Raw genomic sequence first — 13,145 nt, forward strand, 5'->3', positions numbered from 1 at the left:
ATCCCCTCCCTGGCCAGGCCAGTGATGCTTGGCCTGATGCCCCCCAGGAGAGGGGTGGCCCTCCTGGCTGCCAGGGCACTGCTGACTCATGGCCAAGTGGCCATGGACCAGGATACAGCACTGAATCCCAAGTAAGGGCCCCACGTGCCCACACCGAGGCAGCAAAAAAAGACAGCTACTCTCAACCTACTGCTTTATTCAGTAATTGCTGGTCCTACACAAGTACAAACACAACATGGCCCAAAAGGCTACAAAGTTATACAAAACAAAACAAAAAAAAGTCTGTATAGTATTGGCTGTACAACAGGTGGTAAATTCTTTGCCTTTCCCTGTGTGAACCCCAGATAATCCAGCCAGCACCGTAACCTTGAGCCTCCCTCTCTGACTTGCAGTTTCCAGGAGGTTGGCGCTCAGTCGCTCATTTGGGATTTGTAAAAGCAGAAGCACTCACACTGTTTTACTGGGGGTTGTGTAAGAAGTTTTTATCAACACCCTCAAAGAAAAAGTGAAAGAAATCAATTAACGGGGCAGCTACAGAACTGTTCTTAGGATTTCCAGCTTCTTCTCTAAAGTGTCATGTTCAGTGGGCTGGACCATTGCTTCTGAGGTGATCTCCTGGTATAAGTGTTACAGAAGAGCTCACTCGGCAGAAACTAATCATCATGGGGCACTGCAATAAAGCAACAACTCTGCATTTAATTAAAGTTTTGGGCAGGTCTGGACTCCAGCTGCCCTGAAAAATCTTGTGCTGGCACCTAGAGATCAAAATAAATGCCCCCCGGCTTACTCACCGGGGTTCTGAAACAGCTCAAGATTTACATGCTGATCTGTACAGCATGCTAAGCATTTACAATCACCAAGCAGCAACCTGCTAACTGGAGAAAGAGGGGCTGAAACATCTTTCCTTCCCTCTACCTGGAAAAGATGTTTTTGCAGCCTTTAAAATCAAAGCCATTTTTAAATAATTTCTATTCAATGCCAGGAACCCCAGTAGCAAAGGTTACTGGCCAGGAACTGGTGCTCTCTCCTCTTAGGTTGCCTTCACTGCCACCTTACCTCTCTCACTCCTCCTCACCCAGACTCGTTATAAAAAAAATGTACAATATATAGTCTGATGGGATTTAAGTTAAAAAACAAAAAGCTGTCCAGTCCTTTTGCTTTATCGGGAGGAGTTGGAGCTGGAGCGGCTGCGATGGCGCCTTCGTCCGGGAGATCTGGATCGGGATCGCCGGCGGACGGGGGATCTGCGCCGCGGAGACCGGGACCTGGCAGGGCAGGAGGAGGAGGTGGAAGCTTCCGTTAGCAGACAACAGCAACAGGTTTGAGTATTTGGTCAGTTCTTTAAAAACACTTCCCAGCCTCCCTCCAAAATCCCTCACACCCCATGGGAAAAGAGATCGAGAGCTCCAGAGAGGAAAAGGGCAATTCAAACACTGACTACACAGCAGGAATATCCCAACTATCCTACCTCTGCTTCAGGAACTGGAAAGAATGTTGAGTTTCCAAACAACAGACAAGAACTTATCTTCTTCCTCAAGGAAAATGAGCTCAAATTCATTCTACATCAGATTCTCCTTCACCTGAAGTCAGCTTTGACTTCTGAAACAATGATATTCAGGGGAGGGCTTATCCAAGCCCTTTTAAATTCCAGGGAAGTTCCTTAGAGGAAATAACCTCAAGAAATGGTTTACCTTCAAGCTCTTCAGTACTACAATCAACCTGTATGACCACTGCTATGACATCAGGGTTCCAGGCACAGAATATTAACAGAACTTTAACAGGACAGTAAAAGTTGGACTGGGGAAGAAAACAAAAGAGGAGGGAATAGCAAACCTGCACCTGGCAGACCTCAGCAGAAGGTGTGTTTAAAGGAGGACTAACAGGCAGTGCATCTTTTGTCAGGGTAACCAGTGCTCATTTTTAAACCTATGGCTCAAAGCTGTTCAGCAATCAAGTTAGTACTGATATGAATTTAAGCAAATTTCTAAGACAGAGGAGCCCATGTAAAGACTCAGAACAACTTATCTGCGCACAATCAGGTAGCCCTGAGTCACACAATGGGCATGTGCATGTCAGGTCACACCTTGGGGCCGGTGTACTCCACTCACCTGACACAGGACTGCTTTTTGATCATGTGCCGATTAAGAAATAAGGGTGGGAGATACAAGGACTTCCAGGAAACAGGCAGCTGGTGCAGGCTGCCACAAGTGTCCTGCCAGCCAGAGTCTGTTCCCCTCAAAGCCTTTATGCAGAAGGGGCTCCAGGGAACAGGGTGGGGAGCACCTGACCTTTCCCACAGGCTGCATCGGGGGTGCAGACCAGGGCAGGTCACCTCGGAGCTACTGAGGAGCTGGCAACTGCAATCCAGGTTCAACAACTGCCCAAAAGTGTTCCTGTCACTTGGAGGGGAAAGTCAAGTCCAACAGGATTGTCCCCACGCCAAGAACTTCAGCAGTAGCGTGCTGTTACACCGAGAAGGAAACACAAGTTGTGACGGCTCTCACCTTCTCCTCATGCGCGGGGGCGAGCGGCGCCACATTGGGGGTGGTGGCAGCATCCTGCGGGGGGGGCTGAAGCGCCGGGGGGGCGGCCGGGGCCGCGGGGCCAGCACAGCTGTGGCAGTGATCTCCTGCCCATCGATTTGGCCTTTGGGGGGACCACACAAACAGCCAGGAGTCAGTATTTTTCAACACCAACATCTACACATCCATCACATTTACTGCAACTCACGGCTCTGTCACAAGCGACTGAAGCGGGATCAGCCCACGGTGCCGCCTCCACCCCCCACTCAGGGGCTACTCTGACAAAGTCCACACACATACTCTGAAGATTTTTAGATACCCCCAGGCTCCTTGCAAGATGATACCTACCTCCATCCATGTGTTTCAGGGCTTTCTCAGCATCATCTGGGTTCTCAAACTCCACATAAGCATAACCTTTGGAGAGGTGAGGGTTTAGCCTGTCAACTGGCATGTCAATCATTTTAATCTTTCCGTAAGTAGAAAAAATTTCCATGATGTGATCCTGCAAGGAAAGAGCAAGCTTTATGGACACAGGCCATACTCACTGGTCAGGTCTGGCTGCCACAGAGCAGTAAATCCACAGCACATCATTTTTTCAGCAGCCTTTTACCCCTGAAGACCTTTAAACTGCCTTCTAGCAAAGACAACTCAAGCCAGCCCAGCTCTCTGTAGATCCTTCATCAAGAACTGCCAGACATCATTAATGCCTCCAAGGTAATTTCAGCTGTTGTCCCAACTTCTATAGTCTTCTTTCTAATAAAACAGGATATAAGGTCTGGGATACTGTCAAAGCAGGCAGACCTCTTAAGCGCTACACAGTCTCAGAAGCCTGCATGGTATTTGACTCACTAAAACCCTACTAAAATTTTCCTCCCTAATCAATCTGGACATAAAGCGAGAACTTCCAACAGCAACACCTTGGCATCTCTCTAGCAACCAAAACATCCTGAGAGCTTTGAAAAAGCCACTCACACGTTCTCACGGAAGAACGTGACTGCTTGATACCACAGGGGAACATTCCAGTACCTTGGTCACATTTCTAGTGAGCCTTCCAACATGCACCTTTGTGGGTCTGAGGGACGGGCTCCGCCTCTTTCGCTCCTTCTCATCTCTCTTGGGTGGCTTGGACCTGATTTGGGCAACAGAAAATATTCACAGTTTTCAAGGAACATGCAAGACAAAACCAAGAAGCCAGTCATTATCACACAATTAAAAAGTACCATTTTTCTTGGAAGGACACCTTTTTTCTGAGAAAGTTACAGGTTAAGAGGTGTTGGGGTGGTGGTGAGGCTGTTCCACTCAGAAACACCTCAAGACTTGCATTTGCCCTTCTGCTTTTGCTTTAGAACCTTCTGGAATTTGAGAGCTTTTTTTTTTGCAACTTCTCAACTTCACAACAACTAGGGTAAAAACCAGGACATTTAGCAAACAATTCTATGAAGTTGTGGCCATAGTTCAAGGATTTCCCAGTTGTTAACACAAAAAAACATTCTTTGCCTCAACAGTTAAAGAGCCAAAATGAGGCCATAAACAGCACAGCACACCACAACCAGTCAAATTAACAGATCCAATGATTTGTGTTTCTAGATCTTCTGTTCACTACAGAGGTCCAGAACTGTTAAAAAACCTCTGTTTAAGTAGCTACATATCACAACGCCTTTGCAGTTAAAAAAATACTGGAATGCAATTTTAATCTATAAAAAAAAAAATCAGTATGCAGAAAACTTATATTTATGCTTCTTCCTGATCCTAAAGTCCATAAATTGAGTGATACCCTAAAAAACCCAGAGTGGCTTAAGTAGATTCTTATCTTACCCAAAGGAAGAACTTTACAGACGTTAAGATAGTTTGATTCCCACATCAGCCTTACAGGAAAATGCTTCCTTTGATCCCCTTCCCATTTTATTTTTTTATAAACAAGAACATATACATATATATATATATATACATATACACATACACACACACATAAACATATATCCCAGATTTAGCCCTGACTTTTCTGTTAGTCTTAGCTATAATTTACAAGAACTGAAGAGCTCTACTCTGATCTAGGTCCATACTACTGGGGAAACATTGAATAAGACTGCCTTTACAAAATATAATACCTAGAATCACTCCTTAAAATGAGGTTTTTAATCTCTGTTCCTACAGGGCATATGTCTGGATTGTAAGGAAACGGAGCACGCCCATTCTAACAAAATTCAGATCTCTAAGTTATGGAAAAAGCAAATGGTCCTCAGAGAACAACCTGTTCTGATCACAATCTTGTATTCTGCATGGAAATTAAGCTGCCATCTGGCAACTCCTAGATGACAAATGAAACTCACTTGGAGCGGGAGCGTCTCCTGTTGTCATGTCTCCGTCGAGATGGACTGGGAGACCCAGAGGAGCTGCTGGAACTGGAACTGCGTGAGGTGCTGGAGCTCCCCGAGCGGCTCGAGGCAGAAGAGGAGCTTGAGCCACTGCTAGAACCAGTGCTGGAACTGGACCCCGAACTGGAAGTTGAGCTGGAACGGGATCTGTTGAGAGGGGGAGAGGAATAAAATTAGTGGAATATCCAGAAAAGCAATGGCTGAAAAACTGATAACTACAAGAGAGAGGGACTGTGAGTTAGAACAACAAAAACTGAGGGTCCACACCTCACAAAACAGCCAAAGAAATTCATACCTAAAATATAACCATAAGTTAGACAAAACTGCACTGTGACTAACACAACACAAGCTTTCAACAGGCCCAAGACTACCAGAAATCAAGCAGCTGATTTCTGGAAACATTGTTATTTGTTCCTCCCCATAGAAAGTAACTACCTGGTGCTGCTGCTCCCACTGGAAGCGCTGCGTCTTTTGCGCGTCTTGTCCCGACCACGATCCTTCTCACCCGACTCCTTCGTGGCTGCTTTATCCTTGGAACGGTCCTTTGACTTCTCCTCAGACCTGTCCTTGCGCTTGGTTGGTGAGGGAGCCCTTCAACGACAAATTGCAGACAGCACTGCTTAATGCAGAAAAGCACAGACAACAAAAGCCCCACACCCAAAGGACAGAACAACACAAAACACTGAACTTGCACCTTAACTCAGGATCACCGTAACTGCAGAGTTAATTAGGCAAGTCCAGATGGTTTAGCAAAAGGGAAATATTTTGCATTACAGAGCAGCTTTAAGAAAGACAGCCATAACACATAGAAATTTACTCAGTAAGACGTACATTTCCAATTCCTCACCCTCACTGGGAGAGAGCCCAAGCACCCTATAATATCCTCAGTTTTGTTCAGCCTGGAAAATCCGGACAGCATGATTACCTAGTGCTAGATTTCTTATTATTTTCTTTTGAATCCTAGCAAACTCTTCTTTTTCAATCCTGCTTACTCCTTTTCCCCTTTGGAGGCATCCAAAGCAACACCGAATGGGCCCCACTTACCTCAAATCTCACTTTTAACTCCTCAATTCTGAGAACCAATCCCTAATAAACCCCAAAGAACAGCCTAGTGACAAAAGGGCTCACAAACAAGAAATTACAGTTAGGCATATAACAGCAAACCTGCTTGCAACATACTGGGCATCCACTGCCTTCTCTAGAGTCCCGAGTTACACATTCTGTCCAATGTGTAGGAGCCACCCCTTGTGAAGGCTCGCATGGGCAATGGGTGCCTCACCTTACAGTCTGCACTCATGTTTAAAGCTATAATTTCAGATTCACAGAAGTACAAAACACCTTAATTATCCAACCAAAAAACTGGCAGAGGCACACAAGCAGCTCGCGCCTCTTGACACAGCCCTGGCTCCAGAGGAGCAAGCACCAGCTTTCTCCAAAGTGTTTGTGCCATGCAGCAGTGTTTGCCAGGAAGGAAGGGCTGTTAAGAACAAACCCTCACTGAATTATGCCTGCTTCCAGCCTCAAAAAGCTGATCCCAAAGCTCTGTCACCCTTGAAAAGACCAGGTGAAGAGGTTGAGTTTGCTGCACTGCTGCCACAGCAGCTATCACTTCAACTTCTCAGCAGTCTTAAACCGGATTCTGACCTCCCCTACCCCCAGCAGTTCCCTCTTTGCTCTAGATCCAAAAGGAGACAAATTCAACACCCCACTATTTAGCACTGAAATGCCGGACGTTAGCTGAATTCCAGATGTTTCCCACATTTTAATAACCTCAACTTGTGTTAACTTGTGTGTGACACCCTCAACTACCAATGAATGAAAGGTTCAGGGAATGAAGTGTGGGCACAAGCATGTGGGAGCTGCACAGTGGCACTGAACATGCAGTGCTGCAGGATGCTGGAAACATCTCCATCTCCATAGGCACCACAGGCAAACTCAGTCAATAGGAAAAAAATCTTCCCAGCTCACAGCATCCCATTGTCTCGTTGCTTCTGCTAAGCAATTACTTTATTCTCTGGATTGCAATTAAGTTGATGGTTGGGAAGAGACCACTTCTGAACAGCCAAACTCACTTTCCTGATTTTCAGCCTCACAGTTTTTCCTTAATACACCAACTCCAAAAAGCAACACAAATGAAGATTTGCACACCCAGCTCCCTGCAGACACCAGGAAACACCCATGGCTTTCTGCATGGAGAACAGGAAACCCACACACAGATGTGACAGTGTCAGGGCTTGCTGGGAGAGGAAATGTCTCCTCTCACACCAGCAGCAGGAACAGTCCATGGACTGTCCCACAGGTGCTGCAAAGGGGACTAAGTAAAACAAACCTGTGTATGTCACTCAGCTTTAGGACATTTCTATCCAGCTCTGTGCTCTAGTGCAAGGTGTGAGAGGGCTGCAGTTCAGGAGCTGAAAGCCACTGCATGAGACCAGTTGAGTAACTGGACAGTACAGAACAGAAAAGTTTCAGTTTCACAAGACCAGAAAACTTTACATTTTCCTTCCATAAAATCACAGAATGGTTTGGGATGGCAGAGACCTTAAAGTTCATCTATTTCCACCCCTCTGCCTGTGGGCAGGGACACCTTCCACCAGCCCAGGTTGCTCCAAGCCCCGTCCAACCTGGCCTTGGACGCTCCCAGGGATGGGGCAGCCACAGCTTCTCTGAGCAGCCTGTGCCAGGGTCTCACCACCCTCACAGACAACAATTCCTTCCCAATATCCCATCTAACCCTGCCCTCTGGCAGTGGGAAGCCATTCCCCCTTGTCCTGGCACTCCAGGCCCTTGTCCAAGACTCCTTCCATCTTTCTTGTAGGTTCATTTCAGGTACTGTAAAGGTGCAATTAGGTCATCCTAAAGCCCACTTTTCTTCTCCTAAATATCCCACAGCCAGGCTTGGGTTACCTCTGCCTACCCCCCCAGCACCTCCTGCACCCATGGACTCTCACAGCCATGATGTATCAGCTCAGCCATGCAAAACTACCTGTTATTGTCTGACAGTCGGATTTGGTTTTACCCCTTCTGGGAGGAGGGAGGACAGAACACGGATGAAGACCAGCATGTTTGCTGTCACCCAGCCTGCTGCTGGAGCAGGGAATAGACTCAGAGAACCAATTAGGCTGGAAAAGACCTCTGAGATCATCAACTCCAACCTCTGAGATCATCAACTCCAACCTCTGACCCAACACCACGTTGTCACCCAGACCACGGTTTTAAGTGCCATGTCCAGGGATGGCGACTCCATCACCTCCCTGGGCAGCCCCTTCCAATGTCTGATCACCCTTTCTGTTAAGAAATTCTTCCTCACGTCCAACCTAAACCTCCCCTGGAGCCGCTTAAGACTGTGTCCTCCTGTCCTTTTGCTGACTGCCTGGGAAGGGAGCCTCACCCCCACTTGGCTACACCCTCCTTTCAGGTGACACTGAGGGAGGCCTGTTCCTCGGGACAGGCCTTACCAGGCAAATTAACCACATGGCTTTTAAACACTCAGCAAATGATGGGATTCAGCAAATGAAGCTGCATTTCAGCAGCCTCCAAACTAACCAGTGTTTCCACTCCACCAAAATACACACTCCTTTCTCAGGAACACCACTGGCCAAGCTGACTTCAGTTTGACACCTCAGCCTAACCCGTGGGCAGTCTCATCTATTCACTAGAAAACGTGGAAAGAATAAATCAAAGAATTCACGCAAGGCTGTGCAACAATGCACTTCTAAGTAACATGTTTCTTCCCTACCATCAAAAATCTCTCAATCCCTAACAAATCGCTGGTTTTGGAGCATCCACCCCAAACCAGAGTCTAAAAGCAACCCACACAGAGCCCAAGCGTCCATCTTACCCCCCCTCCCCCTCTGCTTCAGAGTGTATCTGCACTCTCAGAGAGCAGCAGCTCTGTGGCCAAGGAAGCGAACTCGCTCCCCCTCGCACGGCTATAGGCGAGTCCTGCGCCGCTGTTTGCTCCAGGCCCTCGTTTGCAAAACGGGGAAAGGGGCTCTCGGTGCGAGGAGGGGCCCTGGCCGGCAGTTTTGAGCACCCCGTGACCGCTGGGCCCAGCAGCGCGGGCAGCCCCGCAGGCCGTGTCGCCACAGCACCAGGGTCAGGAGCAGCGGGAGCAGCACACACCGAGAGCGGGGCCAGGTCAGTGCAGCGCTTGCCCCTCGCCCTGGGCCCCCCGGCCCGGTCGCAGGCCCAGCCCCGCCCCGCTCCTCCCTCCCCGCCCCGCTATCGCCTCCCGGGCGGCCCCGACGCACTCCCCGCGGCCGGATGGCGGCGGATGGGACGGGACGGGACGGGATGGGACTGGATGGGATGAGATGATCCCGCACTCACATCTCAGCACCGCCACCGCGATCGGCGCCGCGCGCGCGGGAACGGGCCGCGCGCAGTGATGACGTCACGGCAAGGGCGGGGCGCTTAAAGGGACAGGAAGGAATGGAGTGAGGGGAGGATCGAGATCAGGATCGGGAGTAGGATTAGGATCGGTCAGTCAGATGGGGAAGGGCCTTGATTTGAAGCCGTGTGAGGACACTGAGGGCACATGGTGTGTTCAGCTGGAGAAGAGGAGACCTCACTGCAGTTCCAACTTCCTGGCGAGGGGCAGAGGAGGGGCAGGCCCTGAGCTCTGCTCTGGGGGGACCAGGACAGCACCCAGGGAATGGCTGGATCTGTGTCAGGGCAGGGTCAGGTTGGATCTCAGGAAAAGGTTCTTCCCCCAGAGGGTGGTTGGGCATTGACCAGGCTCCCCAGGGCAGTGGGCACAGCCCCAAGGCTGCCAGAGCTCCAGGAGGGTTTGGGTGATCCTCTCAGGGACACGGTGGGATTACCGGGAGCTGATTGCAGGAATAGCCTGAGCACAGGGTGGGTGTTGCTGCAGAGGGTCAGTTGCCCCTTGCAGCTGTATTGCTCTGTGGCCGTGGTGCTCAGGGGACATGGGCTGGCCAGGCCTGGCCTCGTGTGGTAGAGCACCCAGTGCTCCCGGCCAGCGCTGCTCCAGCCCTGTTCGTTCAGCACATTTGACCTGTGCAGTGAGCACCAAGTCTTGTTTCACAGGATCACAGAACCATAGAACACCCTGGAACTGCAGTGAGGTCTCCCCTCAGTCTCCTCTTCTCCAGCTGAACACACCAAGTGCCCTCAGTGTCCTCACACGGCTTCAAATCAAGGCCCTTCCCCATCCTTGTGTCCCTCCTTTGGACACTCTCTAATGGCTCAATATCTTCCCTACATTGTGTCCCCCCAAACTGCCCCAATATTGCAAGGGAGGCCGCCCCAGGGCAGAGCAGAGCGGGACAATCCCCTCCCTGGCCTGGCCGGCCATGCTGGGCCTGGTGCCCCCAGGAGAGGGTTGGCCCTCCTGGCTGCCAGGGCACTGCTGACTCCTGGCCAAGTGGCCATGGACCAGGATACCCCAGGCCCTTTCCCGGCACTGCTCTCCAGCCTCTCATTCCCAGTCTGTCTGTCCATCCGGGGTTGCCCCATCCCAGGGGCAGAATCCAGCCCTTCCCCTTGTTGAACTTCCCATGGTTGGTGATTCCCAGCCCTTGGATCTGTCCGGGTCTCTCTGCAGGGCCTCCTTGCCCTCGAGGGACTCAACAGCTCCTCCCAGTTCTGGGTCATCTGCAAACTTGCTCAGTGTCCCTTCCAGTCCTGTGTCCAAGTCATTTATGAAGATGTTGAAGTGCTCAGGGCCCAAGACGAAGCCTCGTGGAACCCCACTAGTGACAGGCCACAGTTTGATGTCACCCCAGTCACTGTCACCCTCTGTGCCTGACCCGTGAGCCAATTTCTTACCCCTCACAGGGTGTGTTTATCCAACTGTGAGGTGGACAGTGTGTCCAGAAGGATCCTGTGAGAGACAGTATTGAAAGCTTTGCTGAAATCCAGAAAGATCACTTCATCTGGCCTCCCTTGATCAACCAGGTGGATGACCTTGTCATAGAAGGAAATCAGGTTTGATAAGCAGGACTTTGCTCTCATGAAGCTGTGCTGGCTGTGACCAATAACTGTTGTCTTTCAGGTGTTTTTCAGTCCCTCCCAGAATAATCTTCTCCGTAACTTTACCAGGCACTGAAGTGAGACTGACAGATCTGTAGTTTCCAGGGTCCCCCTTCTCGCTCTTCTTGAAAATCGGGACAATGTTCACCAGCTGTACTGGGTTTGCATGTCTGGTTTGTGCAGCCACACTTACTGCTGTAATAAAAGTTAAACTTTCCTACAAACTCTTCCCTGCATAGTGATATTAATGAGAGTAACAGCTGGGGCTTCAACTCTCCACTTTCCATGATCTTGACCACCCAGCAAGCTGTTGGCCTACACAGGGAGATGCTGGGCCCAGCTTCCTGTGTAGGTTGCAGATTCACAGCAAACAAACTCTATTTTGAGGGGGTGGCAGATGTGTCATGTTAGGGAACAGGAGCAGAAAGTGGCAACACTGCTGAGAGGGGACTCTGTCGCTCAACTGCAAGAAAATTGTGAGGAGGAGAATGAAAGACTTAAGATGGAGCATCATCCAGTGGCATTTCATGTTATGTGGGAAGGATATCTCCCCCTCTCTTCAGCTGAAGTGTCACCATAGGCATTTTTGTTAAATTCCTAATAAAGGAAGAGAGCTTCACCTCTGGAATGCAGTGTAAGAGCATGTCCCATCTACCTCCACCACAGGACAAGGGCGAGACCAGGACAGGTGTCTGTAACATCACATGTGGCAAGGAGAATAATTAGTTTATTTTCTCTTCTGCTGCAAAACCAAGGGGGTATTACATAAAACCAGCCATTGGCAGGTTCAGAAAACAAACAAAAAAAAACCTAAAGAAAGGGAAAAGGAAGTTGTTCTTCACACAACATCTTGTCAAAGGGCAGATTTCCCTGCCAGAGCACATTGTAGCCTACTAAAAGTTTATATGGGTTCAAAGAGAAACTGCACTATGTCTAATGAGGACTATCAGGAGCCTGACATGATTATCATGGAAAGATTTAGGCTGCAGAAGCCCTCTAGGACCATAGAGTCCAACCGTTCCCACAGCACTGCCAAGGCCACCACTAAACCATGTCCCGAGTGCCACATCCATGTGTTTTTTTGAACACTTCCAAAGATGAGAATTCCACCACTGCCCTGGGCAGCCTCTTCCAATGCCTGACCACTGTTTTTGTGAAGAAATTTCCCCAATATCCAACCTAAATCTCTCCTGGCACAACCTGAGGCTGTTTCCTCTTGTCCTGTCACTTATTACCTGGGAAAAGAGCCCAACCCCCCCGGCTCCCCCCTCCTGTCAGGGAGTTGCAGAGCCGGAAGGTCCCCCCTGAGCCTCCTTTTCTCCAGGCTGAGCCCCCCCAGCTCCCTCAGCTGCTCCTGGTGTGCCAGCCCCTTCCCCAGCTCCGTTCCCTTCCCTGGATATGCCCCAGCCCCTCAATGTCTCTCTTATCTGAGGGACCCAGAACTGCCCCCAGGGCTGGAGGTGCCTCAGCAGTGCCAGTACAGGGATGGGCACTGCCCTGGGCCTGTAGCCGCACAATTGCTGGTACAGGCCAAGTGCCATTGGCCTTCTTGGAAAGTCTCTCAGTGCTGCACTGTGGGGGTGTACTTTGGAAGTGTTACTATGTGCTTACACTACTTTTACATTCCTGCTCCAGATCTGCTAGTCGGCCTGCTGGAGTCAGGATGATGTCCCAAAGGAACCTGGGACAGACCCAACATGGCTGGTCTTCTCACCTTTCTCCCAGTTAACTCGTTACATGTGAAGTTTTAGGTACTGCAGCCTTAATTCTTAGGTTCTATGGTGCTTTAATAAAGTCTTCAGTCCATTTTTGTGCTGCCCATTTTTGTCTATATTTATAGTAACCACTGAGTAAGGGAAGCCTTAAGAAATGTGCCCATGAGAGAAAAACTGCAGTCATGGCTGGAGAACAAGACACAATACACCAAACCTCTTCTGTACCACATTTTAGCTGCTAATCTGAAAACTGCTTTATGAAAGATGGCACGTACCACTGCCTTGATGCAATAAATGGCAATATGGATGTCACAAAGATCAGCCACAAGTCTCAGCTTGCCTTACCTGCGGGACCTATGGCTTTCAACAGGTTGTACAGTTCAGTGACAGCCTTTTAGTGCTGGATCCCAATCTGGCCTGCACCCCAGGTGCTACTGCAGAGAGAAGAACCTGGGGAAGAGGCTGTGCTTCCTTGGGCCAGAAGGATGCAGACTTGTTTCCCTTGTCTGTGCTCATTGTTTTGGGGCTTTAGGGCC

The 13,145-nt window shown here is 49.5% G+C and overlaps 1 protein-coding gene across 1 annotated transcript; it reads right to left on the bottom strand.

Moving 5' to 3' along the window:
* Window positions 1-176: 176 nt before the first annotated feature.
* RNPS1 (RNA binding protein with serine rich domain 1) lies at window positions 177-9,293 on the bottom strand. The gene is made up of 7 exons (XM_027737986.2): window positions 9,230-9,293; window positions 5,333-5,488; window positions 4,853-5,044; window positions 3,549-3,651; window positions 2,871-3,024; window positions 2,505-2,646; window positions 177-1,265 (listed from the first exon to the last, which is right to left on the bottom strand). Coding segments are annotated over exons 1-7 (855 nt in total). The 5' UTR covers window positions 9,232-9,293; the 3' UTR covers window positions 177-1,159.
* Window positions 9,294-13,145: the final 3,852 nt, after the last annotated feature.

This window comes from Pipra filicauda, unplaced genomic scaffold (genome assembly GCF_003945595.2).
Source record: "Pipra filicauda isolate LSUMZ 115617 unplaced genomic scaffold, ASM394559v2 scaffold472_size498715_pilon, whole genome shotgun sequence".
Taxonomy (NCBI): domain Eukaryota; kingdom Metazoa; phylum Chordata; class Aves; order Passeriformes; family Pipridae; genus Pipra; species Pipra filicauda.